The 21,882-nt window shown below is 33.5% G+C and overlaps 1 protein-coding gene across 2 annotated transcripts; it reads left to right on the forward strand.

Moving 5' to 3' along the window:
- Window positions 1-461: 461 nt before the first annotated feature.
- LOC138321466 (uncharacterized) lies at window positions 462-21,807 on the forward strand. 2 transcript variants are annotated; one of them, XM_069265180.1, is made up of 5 exons: window positions 462-853; window positions 14,584-14,815; window positions 15,401-15,480; window positions 17,594-17,611; window positions 20,153-21,807. In XM_069265180.1, exons 1-5 carry the CDS (start codon window positions 625-627, stop codon window positions 20,872-20,874), a joined length of 1,281 nt encoding a protein of 426 aa, XP_069121281.1. In that variant the 5' UTR covers window positions 462-624; the 3' UTR covers window positions 20,875-21,807. The 2 variants fall into 2 exon arrangements, with proteins under 2 accessions (XP_069121281.1, XP_069121292.1); XM_069265191.1 differs by lacking the exon at window positions 17,594-17,611 and having other exon boundaries at window positions 463-853.
- The last annotated feature ends 75 nt before the right edge of the window (window positions 21,808-21,882 follow it).

A 21,882-nucleotide genomic window follows, 5' to 3' on the forward strand; every position in this document is an offset into this window, starting at 1 on the left:
CTTACTTTTCATACTAATGGAACAAGAAGGGCTTTGTATGTGTTATTCATCACCGAAAATTACTAACATTTTGAGAATTGCAATACTTACCATGCATAGGTTTAAAAATGTCAACACTTTCGCCCAATTGTGGTTATATAACTTTAAGGACATTGTGTAACTGTTCTAGGATTTTCAATGATTTAAAGGAAATTAAAAAAAATTCAAATAATCAGTACCAACAATATACTGCTATCGCTACAATTATGCACACAATCATAAACTTAATATTTAGAAGACAAGACACTAAATTCACCAACGTGATTTAATGATGTGTCCATGCTCAATAAGTGATACTAATTTCCCCCGTAGTTGCACGACAGCTATGCAGGTCTATTGTCGGAGAGTTAATGCCTAAATACACATAAAGTCTGCATATGCAAATATACGATACAGTTCGCATGTCCATTAGTGTTACATGCAGTGTCCTGTCATTGTGCCGCACTCCCCTTGTCTATAGTGTGTCCACGCCAGGTCCACGAGGAAGCTCGCCAGCTAGAGAGGTACACGACCAGGTGTGGTATCCCATGCTAACCAGTGGGGGAACAGTGAACACCAGTGAAGTTTCCTTTGTAAATAGTTAAAATGTTATCTAAAGGAAAACTTTCATTTTCTGTGGTGTTATTATGGGGTATGGTATTGGGAGTACTCGCCTACCCGGACGGAGCTCCAGAGAGGGCTTGCTATAGGATGATACCCAGACATACCCATCCGTTTACAGGGAGAGCTATACGGGCTCAGCCTTCTACGATTAAAGCACCATACAATATAACGCTGAGTCGGAACCTCTGGAATCCGGACGTCCCCATTACAGGTAATTAAAATCTTTTATCTTATCAAAAAGTATTTTGTTTTCGGTATTGCAGAAATCTATTATTTCATTTACGAGAAATTTTTACATTTCTGGAAACAAATTTTAAAAAGATTGAGCACGTTGATCACATCTAAAACATTATGGAGATCAGATGTAACAATCTCTGACAAACACTCACAATGCATGTAAATTTTCAATGCCTGTCCATACTCATTTCCAAAAATACCAGGTAGTCAAACAAACTTCGTTCAAAAACAATGTGAAATATAGTTTTCATTTTGTTAAGTGATAAAGCAATCTTTTGAGCATTAAGGTCTTGATACAATTCTCAGAAAAATGCATTGTATTGATTGCTAATGCATTTGAAAACTTAATTTACTTAAGGTATATCGTTAATAAAAAGAATAGTTCTCCATGAATGAAGTCATTCTTACGATGTATGAATTATGTTCAGGAAATGGAATTCTTAAGACGGAAAACAGGTCTTGCTTTTAACGTTATGTATAATTTTGTTGACAGAGAAAATATTTTTTCGAATATTAGTAACATAATTAGTTTTCATAGGAATGGTTTCTTTATGTTTTTTTATCTTTAAACATTTATCTAGCATGTGTACTTACTAGTATTTTAGTTTTAAATGTTACAAAGCTGGCATATTGACAAAGGCAGAATCTCTTTGAAACTTGACAAATTTTATTGCGCGTATAGCCATAACAAGCTTTTATCTTACATAAATGTGTGTATATATTATATATTTCTATTTAAGGCATCATTGATATAATATTTCTTTTGTAGTTGTAAAAAGACATAAATCTCTTTTAATTTTGTTATATGTTGCGGAGGTTTAGGTAAATTATATATGCAGAGATGGCCTTGATTTGTTACTTTGCGGCTTTTAGGCCAGAATATTTTCTTTGTCGGGATGTGACAGACTGGGTTTTTTTATCGCATATATTCATTATGAGTGTTGACTCTGAAATATCTGAGTGACATTTAAGATTATCAATTGTACGGCTGATTTTGTTAAAAAATATAAAATAAAAGATTTAAAAAATGTTAGATAATCATAATGCAGCGTTTTATCAGCATAATTGTGACATGCTTGATCATTGTCAGTAAGTTGTAAGAACTAGAAAAAAATCGACAGAAAACGATGAAGACGTATTGTTCTGTTATGTTTATACAACATTTCAATTTATATTTCGGTACCTTTGTATGGATTTGAATAATTAGATTGAAGTGTCGTCCGTGAAAATAGCTTGATAACATACACGTACCTAACGGATATCCACAAAGGTTTTATGGGTCACAGATAGTACCTTTTGCATTGCTCAAGACAACTGTACTGTTGCATTATGATGCATTGGAAAAACTAATGAGCAATTGGATGAACTTGAGTTATGACTAGGTCAATCTATCTGCAATCAATTTTGAAATTAATTATGCCTTTTTTAGGGCGATAGAGAATCTGCTAAAATAATAGCATAACAATAAATATAAACTTTTTTATGGACAATATTGATAATCAGCATGTAGAACAGCCTAGCCAAGTGCATCCTCCATACTCCAGGGGTTCCGATCACTTACGATCTCTACACCCCTGGGCTATCGAGGATGAGCCAAGTGGAGTTGTGGGAAACCATCCTATATGAGAAAGGGAAGACGACTGACAAATGGCCGTTATCTCTTTACACGTGTTGGTCAATGTTACATTGTACTTATGCCAGGACAGTTATGGCAGAGCATAAGTCAACGGGAAGTGTCAAGTGACATAAAACAGAGTCTGGACACTTCCATGAAATAGAGATTCCCATCGCGTCGACATAAATAGTATCACTTACATGTTCGATATTTGCCATATCTAGATGATAATTACGAACACTTACTACAAAACATCGTTCTGACGTTTTTCGTCTATACGATCTCATTTGTAATAATGACAAATGATGCTAAAATGTAAAAATAAAATACAAACTAAAATCAGAACCAAGTGTTCCAAAGGAGTAGGTGTTTTCTGCTCTGTAGGGTAATGTCAACTCTTGATGAATTAACTTTCTCCTTAACAGCATTTTAAACCTACATATTTTCGCAACAAATGCATTTCGCGTTTTACGCCCAATGTATTTTCGGGACTATTTCATTTCAAAATTTGAAATCATGCATGTTCTTGGTACCTGTTATAGAAATATTTCATGAATTCCCATTGCTTCCGACATCTACATCTACCAAGGTGCCGCTTTTTGCTTTGGTATCTGATGATACTATTATGTGTTATATAACATTTTCAAACAGAGTTTTCTTAATGCTCTGTCAAAAGGGCGTTAAGGTACTTATAATAGTATCGTTTTTTTCGTTTTATGGTTTAGACTGAGTCACAACAATTCATACCTGTACAGCTTAGAATTCAGCACATCACACGATGTCGCCATACATATTCATATATTAATTATGTTTATAATAATGACGTTAATATTTTCCGCCATTTACATCAGTTGAGCACATTAACATCCTCATGAAGTGTCACAATTACTTGTTAATTAATTATATCTAGTGATGACAAACAATGAAGTAGTAAGGTATATATAAGCACGTGTCGACTCATAGTATAACTACATGTACGGAAAAACGGATTTTTTAAGACATTTTCTATTCTAAATAAAAGCTTATATTTTTAAATATGACTATTATATCTATATGTATACTATAATATTATCACTGTGTTTTCCCCTGTTGTAGAAGAGTAAATCAATATGTTAGTCCCTGAATTTATTACTTAATGATGCATGCATACATTTTTTGCCTTTCACTAAATGCGACGTCAAAGTAGTGTTAATTGAGATGGTTGAAAATAATTATCTTTGTCAAATAAATTGAGGTTTTAACATTTGCGACGCGACCTCCAAACTTCGGTAGTTCATTCGAAATTATGAGCTTTATATGTTCCTTTACCCATATCGTTTTCACGTGCTATGTGTGGTACAACTAACCAATAAAAGAGAGACGGGGCTGTGATCGTAACACCCGAATTTATTGCCACGGGTTCATTTATTGTGTGTATTTCTAATGTCCATATACAAGGTCTAGTACTCAAGTGAAGTGAATAATTAAGGTAAGTCCTTCTAACATTCGTCAGTGATAGTTATATACTTAATACATTATTTATGGATATTTATCTAGAGGACAGATATGTAAAAGGACTGTGTTTGTGTAAGGAAAACAATATCATTGTTTACCACTTCCGTGCGAAGAGGATGGTCATCTGGTATCGCTAATTGATACAATTAAACAATAAGATGATCTCGTGTCCATCAGCCTTTAAGTAGATAATGCACTCCAACATGTCAGTAAAAATGTCACTTACTAATTAAAGAGCACACCGTCAGGTGACTCTATGCAGCGTCGGGCGTGTACTACTGTTACTATATATAGACAATGCAGTAAGACATGACAGACATCAGAACAATAAGTGACCTACCTTTATTGAGAGGTGTTAGGGTCATACACCGTGCTGTTACCTAACAGAAGCTCATATATCACGCTGTAATCGTGCCGACCATTGACTCTAAAATAACGCAATTGCTTTTTTTCGCATTAACGTTAAATTTTTCTTTGTGAATACTAGTTTTTCATTTGAAAACTCTTCCAGTAAACTTGTTCATGCTCTCAGAAGGACAAATGACCAAAACGCCTTAAACATGCTTTATTTACCATATTTTAGATTTATTTGTAAATACCGATTTCCATATTTTTTGATAAATTATATGCGTAAATGTTGATCATAGATTATTTCATCTCATTAACAGCCATTAAAACAAAACGAAAATACAGATTCTAATGTACCGACATAGAAGGTGTGCATTTGTTAAGACTGAATCCAATCAAATATCAAAATTGTTTGAGTTTTTGATTGAAAAGGCTTTACCTTTTTTACAGCTAGAGACATTCTCTGTATGCAATGTGTTGCGCATGTGTTGCGTCTGTGTTGCGTCTGTATATGTGTTTTGGTAGGCTCTGATATATTTATGATGTGTCTATTTTTAATGATGAAACTATTGCGCTTTTAAGTACACCGCATGAAACACCAAAATCAGCATTTACCATAATGTCACATTATACTAACAATGGGTCAACCAGTCGTCTCATAAGCCGACTGTCTACTGTAAATACTCGTAACATTTTCATTGAGTGTTTGGACGTTTTTCACAATAAAACAAGATATTCCATCAAATTATAATGTCGCTAGTTATCGGTATCGTTAAACTATAAAACAAATTGGTCAAATGTTGTATGGATGATTTGATCGATATCACTCGAATATTTGTTTCTAAACCCGTGTACTTATTTTTACCGTTCAATCAGCATGAGATAAATTTTAATTAACTATTGCATTTTGATTGTCACTACCCTGATATATATTTCGAATACTTAGCATTTCCCATAAAGGACCATTTGTAATAGAATCTATAACAATGAAAGATGTATGTATATCAGTATTATCCCTGCGATTACATATGGTGCATAGTGATTGAACATGACAGGGGCATCGGTAGCGTACTAGTATCTGTCAAATGATATGCGTCATCATTGATTTACCTGTAAAATTCGTACCTGTCCTGAGATTGACCCTATGAATTCCTGTGTATCTGGTCATCAAATGGTCATTATCAATTGGGCAGCTACGTAAGACGGTTACGTATCTGGCTAAATACAGAACCTCTATACCTATAACTATAATGAGTTATGATTACAAGTTAATAAATCAAATGACCATTGTCATGGAATCATACAATGACATATTGGAAAGAATGCCTTTCAGTGAATTGCAATCATGCAATGTGTTGTGAAATAGGTTTACGTACAAGACTCAGGTATATTATTGTAGATCGTACTTTCTATGCGTAATGTATAGATGTAATCTTTATACAATGTATCCACATATTCGGCATAGAAAAACGAGTTAAAATTATATTACAAAGATGTCAGAAAACCAAATATGAAACCAAAGTAAGAATAGCATGATACAAAAGAAACATCTTCAATTTGTCAACAAATTTCATAATTTTTAATGAATTTCATATTTCTAATTACTTGAAGGTTCAATGAATTGAAATATGCAATGCGTTTCAGAATAAAGAATTATTTTTTTATTTAATTATCCTTATTTCGTATTTTGCACATGATTCTAAAACTTTTCCAAGACGTATCTTATTTCATAATTGAATATCAAATCTCAACATTTGAGATGTCAAGAGAAAATAAGTTAGAAACTTTAATATATACTCTTTTTATGCTCTGATTTCATTTTTGTGTCATCTGCAACGCAACTGCGACGCACAGGTATCACTATGTCGGCGTCGGCGTCTGCGTCTGGTTAACGGTTTCTGTACGATAACCGAAATATTCATGTCCGATTTCAACAAGACTTGGTATATTGCTTTATTTCAATAAGATCTCGGATGAGTCCGATAGTGGTTAAAATCCGTCAATATTTGCAAGAGTAACGGGACTTTGAAATCGTCAAAACAGATAAATCCATGGTTTTCGCTTGATAACTTTAGTATTTATTGTCTAATTTCAACTAAATTTGGAATGTTACTTTATATTAATAAGATCTCGAATGGGTTTGATACTGGTCAAAATCTGTTAATATTTACGAGAGCTAGGAAACTTTAAAATCGTCAAAACAGATAAATCAATGGTTTCCGCTCGATAACATTAACATTTATCGTTCGATTTCAACCAAATTTGATTTGTTGCTTTATATCAATAAGATCTCGAATTGGTTTGATACTGGTCATAATCCGTTAATATATTTACAAGAGTGATGGGACTTTAGAATCGTTAAAACAGACAATTTCTTTGTTTTCGCTCGATAACATTAGTATTTACTGCTCGATTTCAACCAGATATGATTTATTGCTTTATATCAATGAGATCTCAGATTGGTTTGATACTGGTCAAAATCCGTCTATATTTGCAAGAGTTACAGGACTTTAAATTATCAAAACAGATAATTTTTGGTTACTGCTCAATAACTTTTGTATTTATAATGCGAATTTAACTAAATTATGTGTATTGCTTTATATCTATAAAATCTCACATGGGTTTGATACTGGTCAAAATCCAACAATATTTGCAAGAGTAACGGGACTTATAACTTCACTTAATTTCAAATGTAAATAACTATTTTTTGGGGTGTTTAAACTGCTGTGCAGGCAACACATCCACTTCCGTGGCACTCTTGTCTTTTTAATTTTACGTAAATCACTTATAGCCAGTAAAGGAAGATCTGAATGAGAATGATAACAATGTCTAAGGCGACATATGACCTCAGGGCAATCAAACGTTTACAGATATGACAGGTACCGTGAGGTGTCCACCAGCACGAAGCCACTACACAACGTGTTCCACCGTCGTACATCATTAATATCGCCAGCACACTTACAAGCTCGACGTAACAGCGTTGATTTATATAGTAGTTATATTTGCTCCGGGTTACCAGGAACTCACCTTGTAGTGGATTAAGGCTAATTAAGGCTAACAAAGAACTGAAACAATTAAACAAAACATACACACACATATATATATAGATAGAAACTCAAACAAAACATACACACACATATATATATAGATAGAAACTCTTGTTTAAATTAGTTTTGTTTTGCAATGACTGCTAATCGCGGCGATTTCTTTTTCAACGATATTAAATTTCGTGATGATCTATTTCTTAGTCGAACTTTATCGTTATTTGAAATAGTTTCATGATATACAATTTTTACCGTTAAACTTTCCCAAGTAGGTGGACATTATGAATGCTCACATGGGGATTTGAGTGACATTGAAATACACTTTTATATTGTCTTGCTTGACAGAAGCAATGAAAGGGATTCACAAGATTCTATATCTGACTTGTTCTTTAGCTAGTATGTCTGGCCAGGTTGTCACGACAATGTACAATAGACATGACATTTCAGTGTCACAACACTATAAAGAAACTGTTAAAGTTCCCACATCAATCGACCGTGTCCTTAAATGACCTAAATAAATGTGCTGATATATGGGACAAGCGGACATTTTTCAGAGCCAGCGCTACTTTCCCATCTGGATTTCTTAATGTCTGCATTATTATGTATTGCTATTCAAATAAAGGGCAAACTATGGAAGGAGAAAAGAAATCAGACACAACCTTACAATTTGCTGCCTTGTCCTTTATTGGTTCGTCAATTAAAAGATTATAAAGTATTATTTAACAGACCTTATTTGACAAAATTTAACACGGATCATGCTCGCCGCTGGCCGGGACACTCCATAAAAATGGTAACTTCAACTCCTGCTTAACGCTTAGCATAAAAGAAGTGGGACGACTGCTTAGCCTGCTGTAAGTATGTGACCGGGTGGGGTGTTTTGACTGGTGTTTTCGGCGGGATATTTCAGTTATATAGCACTATAAAAGGGGCAAACGTTTCACTATAACAAACAGTCACAATTCGAACATACTGCAGCCTCCCAAACCACGCACGCACCTCTCACATGCAATACAACGCAAGCACAGGTGGCCTTCCTTCAATGACCCTAGCAGTTAATATGACGTTAATCTAATTGGCAACCAATCAATCGAAATCGATTAAGGACCGGTACAGAAGCAAGGGCACTGGTATTTTCACTATCACAAATGTTAGAGTTTTATTTATTTTGGTACATCAGTATGTTGTAAAGGAAAGTACAGTATTAAGGTCAATGTTATCAGTTTACAAGTTCACTTTGTACGTGACTTTCTGACATACCATGTGGACAAAGTGATGAGGCTATTTATGGTCGTTATGGCAACGTATAATATTTCAGTTTCTTCCTTGATGTAATACTTGTTGACTGCATACTTCATACATCACGTGACCTAAATACTGACATACCAGCCATGATTAAAGACTTCCTTTGTAACCTTCATTATGTCGTGAATATGACGAGAAACAACATGATAGGTCTCGGATGTTTGGAACCAAATGCACCAAGAAACATCACTATTTATGAATGGTGTTGTTGGTTTTAATGTATACTTGTGTTCCCATTTGGCGGCTTTTGTTAGTATCTTGTTCCTGTTTGTGAATGGCGTCAATGTTTTTTTATACTGATTGATGTTTCCGTTGGACGGATTCGTATCCAGGATGTATATGTATACAACTAAATTCTTTTCTTCTTAAGCCTTCTCACAAATCCATCTTTCGCTTATACTTGTTCTGATATTTTCTAAAACACACAAACAAACAAAAATGGTAATACAAAGACAGAATTACCTAATACACACAGTTTGACGAAGGCGGTTAAGTTACCAAGAACCTAATTAAAGGAATTTGTTAAATTAAGACCAAACGAGTTTTTGAACAATATAAGACTCTTTCATATGTGGATATGAAGGATAGGGATATTCTCCCCGAGGGTCACAAAATGTAGTAAAAACCAGAGGCTTGCGTTTTATTGCAATTTTACAACTATGATATTCCGCCATTTTGAAATAAATTCGAAGAATCCATGACATCCATATATGAAAAATTACGTGATGTTTTCAACACAAATTCCCTTGTTTGCATCTTTTATAGTAAAACCAGTCGTGTTTGTGAAAAAAATGTTTAAATTTTACCGAGGAAAAACATATTTTGTTGACGTATTGACGTCACAAGGCTTTATTGCACGGGTAGCCATGCAATACAGCCTCAGGCGACATGAGTGTATTGCTCTAGACCAGCCAGTATTACACCCGTAGGTATAAAAGAAATGTCAATATAGCACTGGGTCTCAAATATAATATTATATTATGTTCTATGATGTTAATAGGACGCTTGCAATAGAGGACAATTTCCTATAACTTATCATTTTATCTATATTAGGACAAAGCATTGAAAGAGTTATTAAAGAAAGGATATAAAGTCTGTCAGAAAACTCATGTACTGATTACCAGGGAATGATAACGATTTCAATTATTATTACCTAGCCATTTTTACAAGGAGCAGGCATCAGGGATGTATTCTCGCGATTTTTTATTGCTCGCGAAATCATCAAAATTAAATTACATTCGAAAATAGTGGTCTACAGTATTTATTTAACACTATCACTCATAGCATCACTTGATCTAAAATGTTGGATGGAGCAGACTAAATTATTTATATAATACTATTACTCCTAATATCACTTGATCTAAATGTTCGATGCAGCAGACCAAACTATTTATATAATACTATTACTCCTAATTTCACTTTATCTAAAATGTTCGATGGAGCAGACTACATTATTTATATAATACTATGACTCCTAATATCACTTTATCTAAAATGTTCGATGGAGCAGACTAAATTATTTATATAATACTATTACTCCTAATTTCACTTTATCTAAAATGTTGGATGGAGCAGACTAAATTATTTATATAATACAACTACTCCTAATATCACTTTATCTAAAATGTTCGATGGAGCAGACTACATTATTTATATAATACTATTACTCCTAATATCACTTTATCTAAAATGTTCGATGGAGCAGACTACATTATTTATATAATACTATTACTCCTAATATCACTTTATCTAAAATGTTCGATGGAGCAGACTAAATTATTTATATAATACAACTACTCCTAATATCACTTTATCTAAAATGTTCGATGGAGCAGACTACATTATTTATATAATACTATTACTCCTAATATCACTTTATCTAAATTGTTCGATGGAGCAGACTACATTATTTATATAATACTATTACTCCTAATATCACTTTATCTAAAATGTTCGATGGAGCAGACTAAATTATTTATATAATACAACCACTCCTTATATCACTTTATCTAAAATGTTGGACGGAGCAGACTAAATTATTTATATAATACAACCACTCCTAATATCACTTTATCTAAAATGTTCGATGGAGCAGACTACATTTAATGACGGGTTTCTGTTTATCTTCCATACGCCAATTTAAAGCATAGTCAGCAGACTATAACTTATATAAATCTTATATAAAATGCTTGCATTAATATTTGCATAAGTATCCTCTAGAAAATGAGTAGCATTTATATCTAGATGAAATTTACATCGTAACATGTTACCTACTAAATAATTTAAAAGAAAAATACCAGTGTTGAGGTTTACGAAAGAATATATTTATTTTCAAGGTAAAAATATGTTTTTTTTAAAAAGGGTCTACTAAACGCATTTCTTTTTCGGACGGGCTTTTATATTTTTTTTTAAGAAAAATGATATAATTGTGTTTGAAGTTAGATGTCACATTTTTTTTCTTGCTGACATAAGTGAGATTTTCAAAGTTAGACACTGATGGTTTCGGTCAATCCAAATGACATAGATGAAAAAAAAAATGAAGAAGAGAAAAGTACACAAAAGCAAAGATAACACGATCAATTGTTATGTTTAAATCTTGAACGTCTCGTTACATAAAAGGTTAAGTTATAATAATTTCAAAAATAGTCGATGCCTTCAATTAGAGGCATTCATTAGAAAAAATGGTTGATATTCAACACAAATAACCATAACATATATATATTTTCAAAAAATGTTATATTTTATAAACTTCTTATGGTACTTAAATCAGTTCAACGTAAGGAAGAGGTAAATTTTCGTTAGTAAACCTTCCGTGACCTTATGTAACAGGGGGGAGCTTTGATACACCTATGTGTGTGATAGTCGGGTCAACAAGCGAAAGTCAGGTCACGGTGTGAACTTCGGGTTAATGTTAAACAAGCCAGGTTAATATTGCGTTAACAGAAAGCGGTTTATCTCAGGTGAAATACAGTTCAAAGGTCAAAAACATTTTTCTTCGTGAAAAACTGCGTAAAATCCTGTCATTTTCATCTCACATGTATACAAAAATTACAGATGAGTATGAATATATGAAGACAACACCTTTAACGAATTAAAGATACCTCTAGAAACGCTTTCAAGTCATCATTTTCCTCGAATTTTAAATAACAAGCGATTTCCGGCTTTTGTTTTTGTTACAAATAATAACTAGGTTAATATCTTTTGTGACAGAAACGTAAATCCTTTCTTGGTTAGTTTCGAAATCCATCAGAATTCCGTTAAAAGCGTTGTCCCATTTTTCTCCAAACTCAGACAAAAAATTATCACATTTAATACACACATTGATATATGTAATTAGTGCTATTAGCTTTTAGTCTAGATTAAAACATGTCCTTTAACATCGTTGCAAAAAATCTATTGAACATTTACAAGTCTGCGAGAAAAGAATTAATCAGAAGACCAACGGCAAAATCTGCGTCAGCTTAATCGAAAATGCCTTGATATGGACATTTTACAGGATGATACGGACTACTGGAGATATCGTAAATTCATGACTTGTTAAATGATGAGCAATGAGTAGATCAATAGGATATTTCCCTACCTTGAGGGTAGGACAGGGAGATCTCTACCAGAGGAGAAGATCCACGACTGTAGAGATTTTCCTGTCCAACTCTCTAGGTAAAGAATGATCATTTTTCTGCCCCTGTAATTTCCCCAAAATAGGTTAAAACTACACATATGCGATATCAAAAAAAGGAACATATTTATTTGCTGACTGTATCAACATGTATTTTTTTTTGGAAACTTAATTAAGCTTATTGCACTGTGATAACAAGAATCTAAATAATTTTGAAATATTTGAATGGAAAAACATTTTAACATAATGTATCAAAACCATTAGTCTTCTTTACCGGGTAATCATCGACGGATTTCCGATTGCGATGATTAGTAGGTCAAAGTTCAGCACGCGCATACAGCACAAGCTCGGGGTCAAAAGGTGATATAGATTAACAAATTGGACTGCACAGGTTAATGTTATTTGCATATGACGTTTAACAACTTCCGGTTGATGACTCGAATATGTTCTACGCGTGCAGACTGCCTTGCCCTGGGTAAGACAGAGAAATCTCTTGCCTTCACCGGAAATGCATATATCTCTGTCCGATGGGGTAGAAAATATATTCCATTATCTCAGATCAATTTTATATTATTTAGTCAAAAGCATATTTTTACTCGTAATATAACCAACTATACACACGTCCGATATTTTATCATTTTGTATTAGCAAGTGGTACGTCCTTTCCGGTGCTTACTAATTCGCCTAATTACTACTGTTGTAACCTATCGATTCTGGTTTGAGATTGTAACACAATTAAGATATTATCTAGATTTGCATGGCAATGAAAGGGATAACGCTTATCATTTGAAACATAGGTTCTCTATTTAAACACTCCCAGGAGTCTTCTCTTAAATCCCTGTGTAGTCCATGATTTAATTTATAATGATGCTATGTCGGTATTCTTTTTTTGGTGTTGTGTCTTATGAAACCCTGTGAGGAAGTGGCCGAGACCCACCAAAGTATATAAAAGTGGTAGTTTCTGCTCCTGCTTAACGTTCAGCATACAGGGAGTGGGGCGTCTGGTTCGCCCGTTGTCAGTATAATGTGACCGGGTCGGGTGTGTTGCTTGGTGTCTTCGACAGCATGCTTCAGTGATATATCACTATAAAAAGGGCAACAGTTCCACTATGCAAGAAGACACAACATGAATATACCACAGTCTCCCAAAACACGCACCTCGCACAAGATACATCGCAACACACCTCATACATGGAAGGCCGTCCTTATAAGACCATTGCTGTTAATAGGACGTTGATCAAACAAACAAACAAACAAAGACACTTATGAAACTCCGTAGAAATATTGTTTGAGAACATTACTTACAAACTTCATGGTTTTACAAAAAACTCAAACTCAGATGACTGATATTTGTTTTATCGGATGTTTGACGAACAATTTACTGAAAACTTGGATAACAAATATATGTCTAGTATATTTATTAGAAAAAATAATTACACTGAAATTGTAATGGAATATTTTAACAAAAAGAACGTCATCATAAGTCAAAACCGATAATGCATAATGATATATGAGGACATGATATGTACCATATATCAATATATGACTATTGTTTACAAGAAATGCAAATAAATTTGTGAGCTAATCGATCAAGACGACAAGATCGATTTGTTTACTGTTAACAGCGCCCTCTAGCTATATAGCCTGACGGTGTTTACATATCTGTTAACAATAAAAAACAAGCACTATTTGAATGGTCATTTCTCTCTTACTCCATCTTTTCAGTTTGAAAGTTTTATTTTGTTATGAAATCTTAACTTCCATAAACCAACTTACGAAGGCGACTGTCATCTTGTCAATAATATTTGCTAAAGGAACGTTTTCAATGCAACATTGACGTAAATGGTATCTGAAAACATATAGAATTCATAATGGAAATACCCACGTATAAAGCATGAGTCGTGAAAAGAAAAACAAAGGAAAGACAACAACAACGAAAACAATTTATAGAACTTGGCAATGACAGCAATAGTACACATATATTATAGTTAGTTGAATGATAAATAATAGGTACGTTCAGCATATCTTAGTTAAAATCATGAAGTCTCTTATTCCATGTTGAGTTCCTTCATCGACGTATATCCCATTTGTAAGTTATAATGTTACCAAACGTTTAAGTATGCGATGTCATTATAGTAGTTTTATAGTAGTGTTAGGAATCTTGCTGTATTAAAAACTATAATAAGTAAACATCACTTTTTCTGTTAGATAGTAGATAGATGCAAACACTACCTCCGTTTTCGTTGAATAAATATGATTTAATATTGATTGTTTTCTTATTTCAGTAACCATACATGGTGGAGCACCATTTAAGGGTTTTATGTTGATGGCGGCTGAGGATTCGTTAATGGATATGCCCACTGGGAAGTTTTTCGCTAACGGAGCTACTGATGTGAAGACGATGTTCTGTTCCTTCCCTAATGATGCCGCTACCCATACAGACAGTAAATGGAAGTCACACATCACGGTCGACTGGTACGCACCCACCTTTACATCAGCCGACCACATGCAGTTTATGTAAGTACACTAGAATCATAAGTACACTGAAGCAAGCTTTAACATAAAAATATTATCGAAAGAAAGAAAAACTAATCAAAAGAACAAAATCAATAATTTGATTTTTATCTTTTAAAACATATTCAACTTCAAATACTACACAACTAGGAAAAAGTAAAGATATTTACAGCTACTCAAGATAAAGTACCAACACATTTTCATGGATTCCAAGAGAGAAAGCGTCTTCTTTTTACCAAGATACTCTACATGTTCTACATACTTGTAATGTGTCGTTGGGATTATTTAGACTAGTACTGACATTATGTGGCAACAAATGTTTTTGTGAGAGTTGTCACTTGTATACATTATCTACCTCATCGTATTCGATGAACACCTTTTGTATACAATAACACTGACATTTCAAGTCAGAGGACAAGATTTTCAGATGCAACTACTTGCATATTATCATTTTAAAACCTTATTTCCAGACTCATGTGATCAAAGGATGGTGTAATCCTCAAGATTAACATCGACATCCAAAAAATATCAAAAGCAGAAAAAAGTACATAATAATGAAGTTAAATTCTTATTTTTTGTTATTTTTAGAGCAACCGTTGTAACCAACAGAAGTACTGTGTGGACAAATATAAAGTCTGCCTTCCTGCAGGCAGACCCAGCCGTGAGTGGTACGTATGTCAGTGGTGACAGTGATAATAATAATTCCATCTATTTTTGTCTGTTGGCAATAACAATCTAAGTGTAACATCCATAATTGTATAAGTAGAATTTATTGTATTGAATCAGCTATCCAAGCAAAAGTTCTTTTCACCATTATATATATCTATGAGCTTCAATATTCCTCGAATACTTTTACAAACACTGTCTCATCATAAATATGTGTCAGTTACATTAATGTTTTCACGCCGTACATTGAACTAGTAAAGCAAGTAAATCAGACAAATAAGAAACTAAAAAATTGTACTTCTAAAGCAAACGGTTTTAAATCGTTCACTTTTGTAATATTACTCAAACTTTATTAGGCATTTTTTTCGTGAAATTTAGCATGTACCTAAAATTCTAAAATGATTGACTACGTTCAATGGTTTTATTATCTACCCTATACTTAAACTGGTAAAATATTTTAAAGATAAAATTTGTCTGATTATTCCATTATCAATATATAAAATGCAAGTTTGCTTCAAAATTGTTTCCATTTTCCTAAAACAAAAGATTGCTCCAATCAAACAAAATAATAATAATTAAACATTTTTTACAGATTTGTAAGTCAAAGCATCATTTTTAGACAGACACTAGTCATTATCACCCCCGTGGTTATAAATTGAGACGTATTCGTCATGAATTGGTCTTCTTGTTTATCAAATCAAACTGGACATCGTATGCTTTAGGCGATATGTCCTACATGTGTAGCCTGAATACGCCTTGTCTCAATGACAATAAATCATAAAAACCTTCACCCTAAGTAATATCTCCGTCGGACAAGAGACGTGCGAAGCACCACCACCTAAGCGAGGAGAAATTCGTTATGCATCCCTTATAGTTTCCGGATTAACCTGATAATACAGACCACCCACATTCAGTTGCACATTTATACACGACACATGACGTGTTATCAAATGTATATACTGGGACGCGACAGCTTATCATAAAAAAATATTCGTCGTTTTTGAGATTTAATAAACAACATCAATTAAGCAGAAAAATATAGTATGAAATATCTTTAGTTCACGTATTTTTTGGATTTTTTGGGTTGAAACTTTTATGGACTTTTAAGTCGAACGTATTCTCGACAACGACCACACCAGTTAGTGTGATTTTTGCAATCAACGTTACCTTTTTTATTTTTCCGATTAATGTTGTATTCAAATACACTACAATATAAATGGTTACTGATGATAAACTTCCTTAGCCTTTCACTTGCAAAATAATGAAGATTTAATTGTATTTCATATCAGCCGTGTGTTAGACATTTTGTTGACTTAAGTACAAATTCTTGAAATCATCTTTAGAATTGCCATACCTGCAGTATATATATACATTATATACACTATGTACACAGATTGTATACTTTTTAAATATGTATTAAGTTCCAAGATAAATCTCTTCTACGTTAATGTTATGCAAGGCAGTTTGACTCAGTTTTATGTAATCACTCAAACATATACTGCACATTAAACAAACACTGCCATGTATTCACCATAATTTCTGCAAACGATTACCCTCCATTACACTTTCTAGTGTAACAAATCGTATTTAATTCCATGGATAAATCCGGAAATCCTGCCTTTTGCTAGCGAGGATTCAGATACCCTGAAAGCAAAAACGATACGTCGTTAGAAAATAAGTAGTCATATTATTCGTATGATCTATTAAATCGAACCTTATCCACAAAGGCAGATAACTCTTTGATATGACAGACATCATAAGATATATTAAAAATATAAAAGATAGTAGGCACCTCTAAATACATATAAGATTAATCCATACCACACTTTGTCTGGTAAGGTCAATGCTGCTTCAAATCTAACAAGAAAATAGCACATGCATGAGGGGTGCAAATTATTTTAAACAGTTTTTTTAAAAAAATCAGTAAAAGAGCTGTTATGGAATATTGAATCTACTAAATACATAACATTTTGTCTGATCTTTAATCTCAAAGAGGATATTTCGATAAAAAGGCTTCCACAATCATAATTTGTTGCTGCAAAAAATTTTGAAAAAAAGTCAACAATATCACTATTGAATATGTCATAGATATTTTGTGATATTTATCATTTACAGAAAGACCAGAATTCGGAGGTACTTTAGAGTGTTTATTTTATACTTTACTATATATTAATGTATATGTATATTGAATTATCATTCGAATCGACAGTCGACAGTGAATTTCTCATGGTCGCTATTTACGGAGGTAAAGTTGACAAAAATGAAGTCCATTATAAGGAACAATATTCTCATTTTTATTTTTTAAAACTAAAATCTTGTTGTCTTAACCTTTAACTGTAAGTGGCTGTCGCTTCGAATCTAAAACAAAGCATGAATATTCATAAAAACTCATATAATCTGTTGGCCTTGTTTCAATATGGCTGCCACTCTATATCTTGGTTGTTCGGCTTCTGCTATCATTGTGACTGCTTTATTTATATTCATTTGCTGCTCTCCTCTATCTCTATTGAATAATTTCGCCACGATTGCTTATTTATTTATATATACACTGGTTGACTGGCTTATATTATCAATATGGCTGCCATTTATATATTTATGTTGGTTTTGACATGCAAATGCTATAAACATGCTTTTGCTTGTGGTATGTCTGTGTTTGTTTATTCATGAATGCTCTTATCGTTTATTACTTTTGCTATACATTTTGATCTCTTCAATTAAGTAGAACGTAGTATTATATATCAACATGTATATTTTAACAGAAATAGTTAGTGAAACATAAAGCCTTAATGATCGACAACATATTCAAGTAAGACACAGTCATTCTGATTTGTGAAATAAACCTTAATTCTTTAAGTGTTGTATGACAGGTACAGTAACGTCGAGGACGCATTTACTCTGTCATTTATTACTTTCTGTCAATCTTGCATATTAAATTCTCTAATATTTTTTCATTGTATTATGCGCGTCCTATCAGCAGTTAAATGGTTCTTTTAGGATTTGTAAGATTTGTAAAAAGTGTGAAATTAAATAAATAAATAAATTCCCGGCTGGTAAAATGACAGTATCTGATAATAGTATCATCCAGGTCTTAATCAACTGCATTTGATTCTTCAGAAATGATGGATGCTTGGGCTGGTAAGCGAAAGGAAGAAAAATAGTACCGAATACAAAATATTGCGTTATTTCCTAAAATAGTATTTAGATTATAGACCTATCTGTAAAAATATCTAGATTTTTTTTATGTTTTTAGAGGTAGATAGTGAAAAGACGCATATTATTTTATAAAATATGCTGTTTAGGAACTTTTATGCTGTTTGCTAAAAGATTTGATTGCTGAAAAAAAATAAATCATGTTGGTTCCGACAGTAACTATCGAATTTTATTTGTTAAAGTGTGAAGGCATTACAAAATTAAATTTGCGCTTCATTTTATATCAATTCTTACATGTACTATACATAAGAAACCATTATCAGATTATTTCCGTAAAATATTTTAAGGTAATGTTTTTCTTCTATTTTCATTCAACTTTTGCGGATATGTGTTGATGGTTGTTATGATTTACATCTTCTTCCTTTTCTCCCGTCTGTCAAGCAGTGTTTTCATGGATGACTCTTTTATTTGCGATATTGAGATTGTTTCCTTTCAGCGATGATCAATGTCTGACCAGTAGTTTGTGTTTTATCAGTTTAACTGGTTTCGCTAAGTGAAAGCTGTAAAATCCTTGTCGTTTTAGCACTCCCAGACATGTAGAATACAATGTATAAATATAAAGCCTATTGTCTAAGTATGCCTCTTTCATAGTATTATCGATAACTTAATTCTAAAAAATAACTTAATTTCATTATATTAATCATAACGTCAAATCTACACTAGCTATATCTGCGAACAATAGTACATTATTGGATTCAAATGTAATACTATGGATTATCTGATAAAGTTAATATTTCATATTAAACTTCATCTTTGACGGTACTATTTCAAAATTACACAGTGTATATCCGCAAATCAGTTCATAGTTGAATTACTTTAAATACTATATGTGAATTATTTGAGAAAAATCATAATTTCATCATTATGAAATTATAAATTTTAGTATTAAAACGTATGCACTTTAGTTAGGAGACGATTATAAGACAAATTTCATTCCAGTAATGACATATAATCTTACCATAATAACAGCAATGCACGTTTTTATACAGTATACATTTATGCATGTGCAAATATTCAACATATCATGTTATATATATTGTGTCAGTTTAACGTGTGCTTAATGTTAGTATGTATGCTTTATATGTGAACTAATAAGCAAATAATCAACCGATCATGTTTTACAAGACATTTCAAAATATAGACTCCATGTTCAATTTCATAGACCATTAATTTATTCGTTCATTTCAAACGACTGTTCCATAATTTTCTTTATAAAAGAAGAAGAATATTGTCCACGATAGTGCATTGACATTTACGATTATAACGGCTCCTTTGTTTTTATATAAAATTGCTCAAAAACACTTTGACTCCAAAGTATTATATTTTAGAAATTTACATATTTTTTATCCTACAGTATCCTAACGGAGAACGCATTACAACGTATCAGTATCCTTATCCACGCTAATACTGACGAACTAATCTAGACACTAAAAATAACTTCTAATTTCCTATTTATAATTACAGAAGCGGCAGAAGGTGGTGTAATGCCAGGTGGATTTGGTGGCGCTGGAGGTGCCGGCGGAGTTGACCAATGGGGTTACCCGATTTCTACGACTCCAGGATACGGTATGTGGGGAGGAGGGGCCGGTGGATTTGGTGGAGGTGTCACAAGTGGCTACACCACCATGCCACCTGACACCCCCGCAAGGTCCGAGGCAGCTGCATCCAGACGTGAACAGGCCACTTCAGGATCATCACGAGATAGAGCCGGAAGTAGCAGGAAACGCGGCCGGAGTAGGTCCGAAATCACTACGGCGGCAACACCAACTGCAGGAGACAGATGGGGCGAGGGACGAAGCAGGAGTGGCGGATGGGGAGAAATGGGTGGATCACGAGGAGAACGGAATCGTGGTAGGGGGTCTAGTGCTGGTGACGCAAGACAGTCTAGCGGAGGATGGGGAGAGGGAAGAAGAGGCGGAGGTGGTGAAGCAAGGAGAGGAGGACAAGGAGGAAGACGAGCAGGTGGACGAGGAGGATGGGGAGACGGAATGGGAGGAGGTGGAGGATGGGGCGGAGATGCAGGATGGGGAGCTGGCGGTGGTGCAGGCGGTTTCACAGAAGGAGCAATGAACAGGCGATTTCAGCAAATGTTTATGCAATGGTTGATGGGCGGTGGACAAAATAACGCCGGCGGTGGAAATGCAGGGGGTATGAACGGCTTTAGCAATATGTTCTTGAAAAAATAGAGATAAAATATTCAGTGTAAAGTCGAAAGTTTTTATGATCCTATGGTAAGCTACACAGAATGAGATAAAACATACACATGATTGTATATTTATGAAGCGATTGTGTACGGTGTTTGTTTGTGAGAATGTATCTGAGGTAAGCGCATGCGTGATAATAAGATGATACGTGAGCTATGTTAAGATAGTGTTATTGACTTAATATATGATATCTAGTGTGTAACTCATTTGTAACGTGTTGGTAATTTATTGGCCAGTTTGATGTAAAAAGTGCATTGGACCGCAAGAAGTAAATTCGACTGCATATTAGATGTAAACGATATCAATCAAATGTTTCAGTGCAAACGTCTACATTAAATATATATACTAAATTGTAAACTTCTTATGACAATCAAATCGATTGGATTATTCGATGACAGTGATTATAGATTTTGATGCGCCTGTGTTATGTTTGAATCATTAAAATCTCGTCTCTTTGAATTTAACCAAGCTCTTACTCAAAAGTAGGATTTTACGTGTGGTGAAGTTTTTGTATATGCGTGCTTAAATTTAGTATCAGGATAGTACATTGATATCATTACAATGAACACGTATACTTCAAATTACTGCTAAAGGTTCTCATTTATGGAATCCATGCCATGTACATTGTATAACGTCACAAGTGTGAACAAAAGATTATTTTATACACTGATAACTTACTTTATGTTAAATGAAACAATGACAACTTTTCAGTGTCAATGACAAATACATTGTTAATTTATTACCTACATGTATATAATCTTATCATAATAGTCAGATGAAAAGCAATCATTCTTGTCTGAGGAATGTTAAAAAATTAAACATGTTTTGTTGGTTTCAGTAAAACAAAATCTGCCTGAATTTCTGACAGGCACATAATTGTAAAACTAGAGTAAGGAGGTAATAAACGTATAAAAATACAAAATAAGTCTTTTGCATTTTTTGCAACCATCAAATAAAGGCTTCATTAGTGATTTGATCTTCACTGCAGGC

Source organism: Argopecten irradians, chromosome 1 (genome assembly GCF_041381155.1).
Source record: "Argopecten irradians isolate NY chromosome 1, Ai_NY, whole genome shotgun sequence".
Classification (NCBI taxonomy): domain Eukaryota; kingdom Metazoa; phylum Mollusca; class Bivalvia; order Pectinida; family Pectinidae; genus Argopecten; species Argopecten irradians.

What these genes read in the sequence shown, in the direction of transcription:
- LOC138321466 (XM_069265180.1), top strand. Translation starts at nt 625, where the DNA reads ATGTTATCTAAAGGAAAACTTTCATTTTCTGTGGTGTTATTATGGGGT. An exon ending in TCCGGACGTCCCCATTACAG is followed by an intron (nt 854 to 14,583) that starts GTAATTAAAATC and finishes TTCTTATTTCAG; the next exon opens with TAACCATACATGGTGGAGCA. An exon ending in GCCGACCACATGCAGTTTAT is followed by an intron (nt 14,816 to 15,400) that starts GTAAGTACACTA and finishes TGTTATTTTTAG; the next exon opens with AGCAACCGTTGTAACCAACA.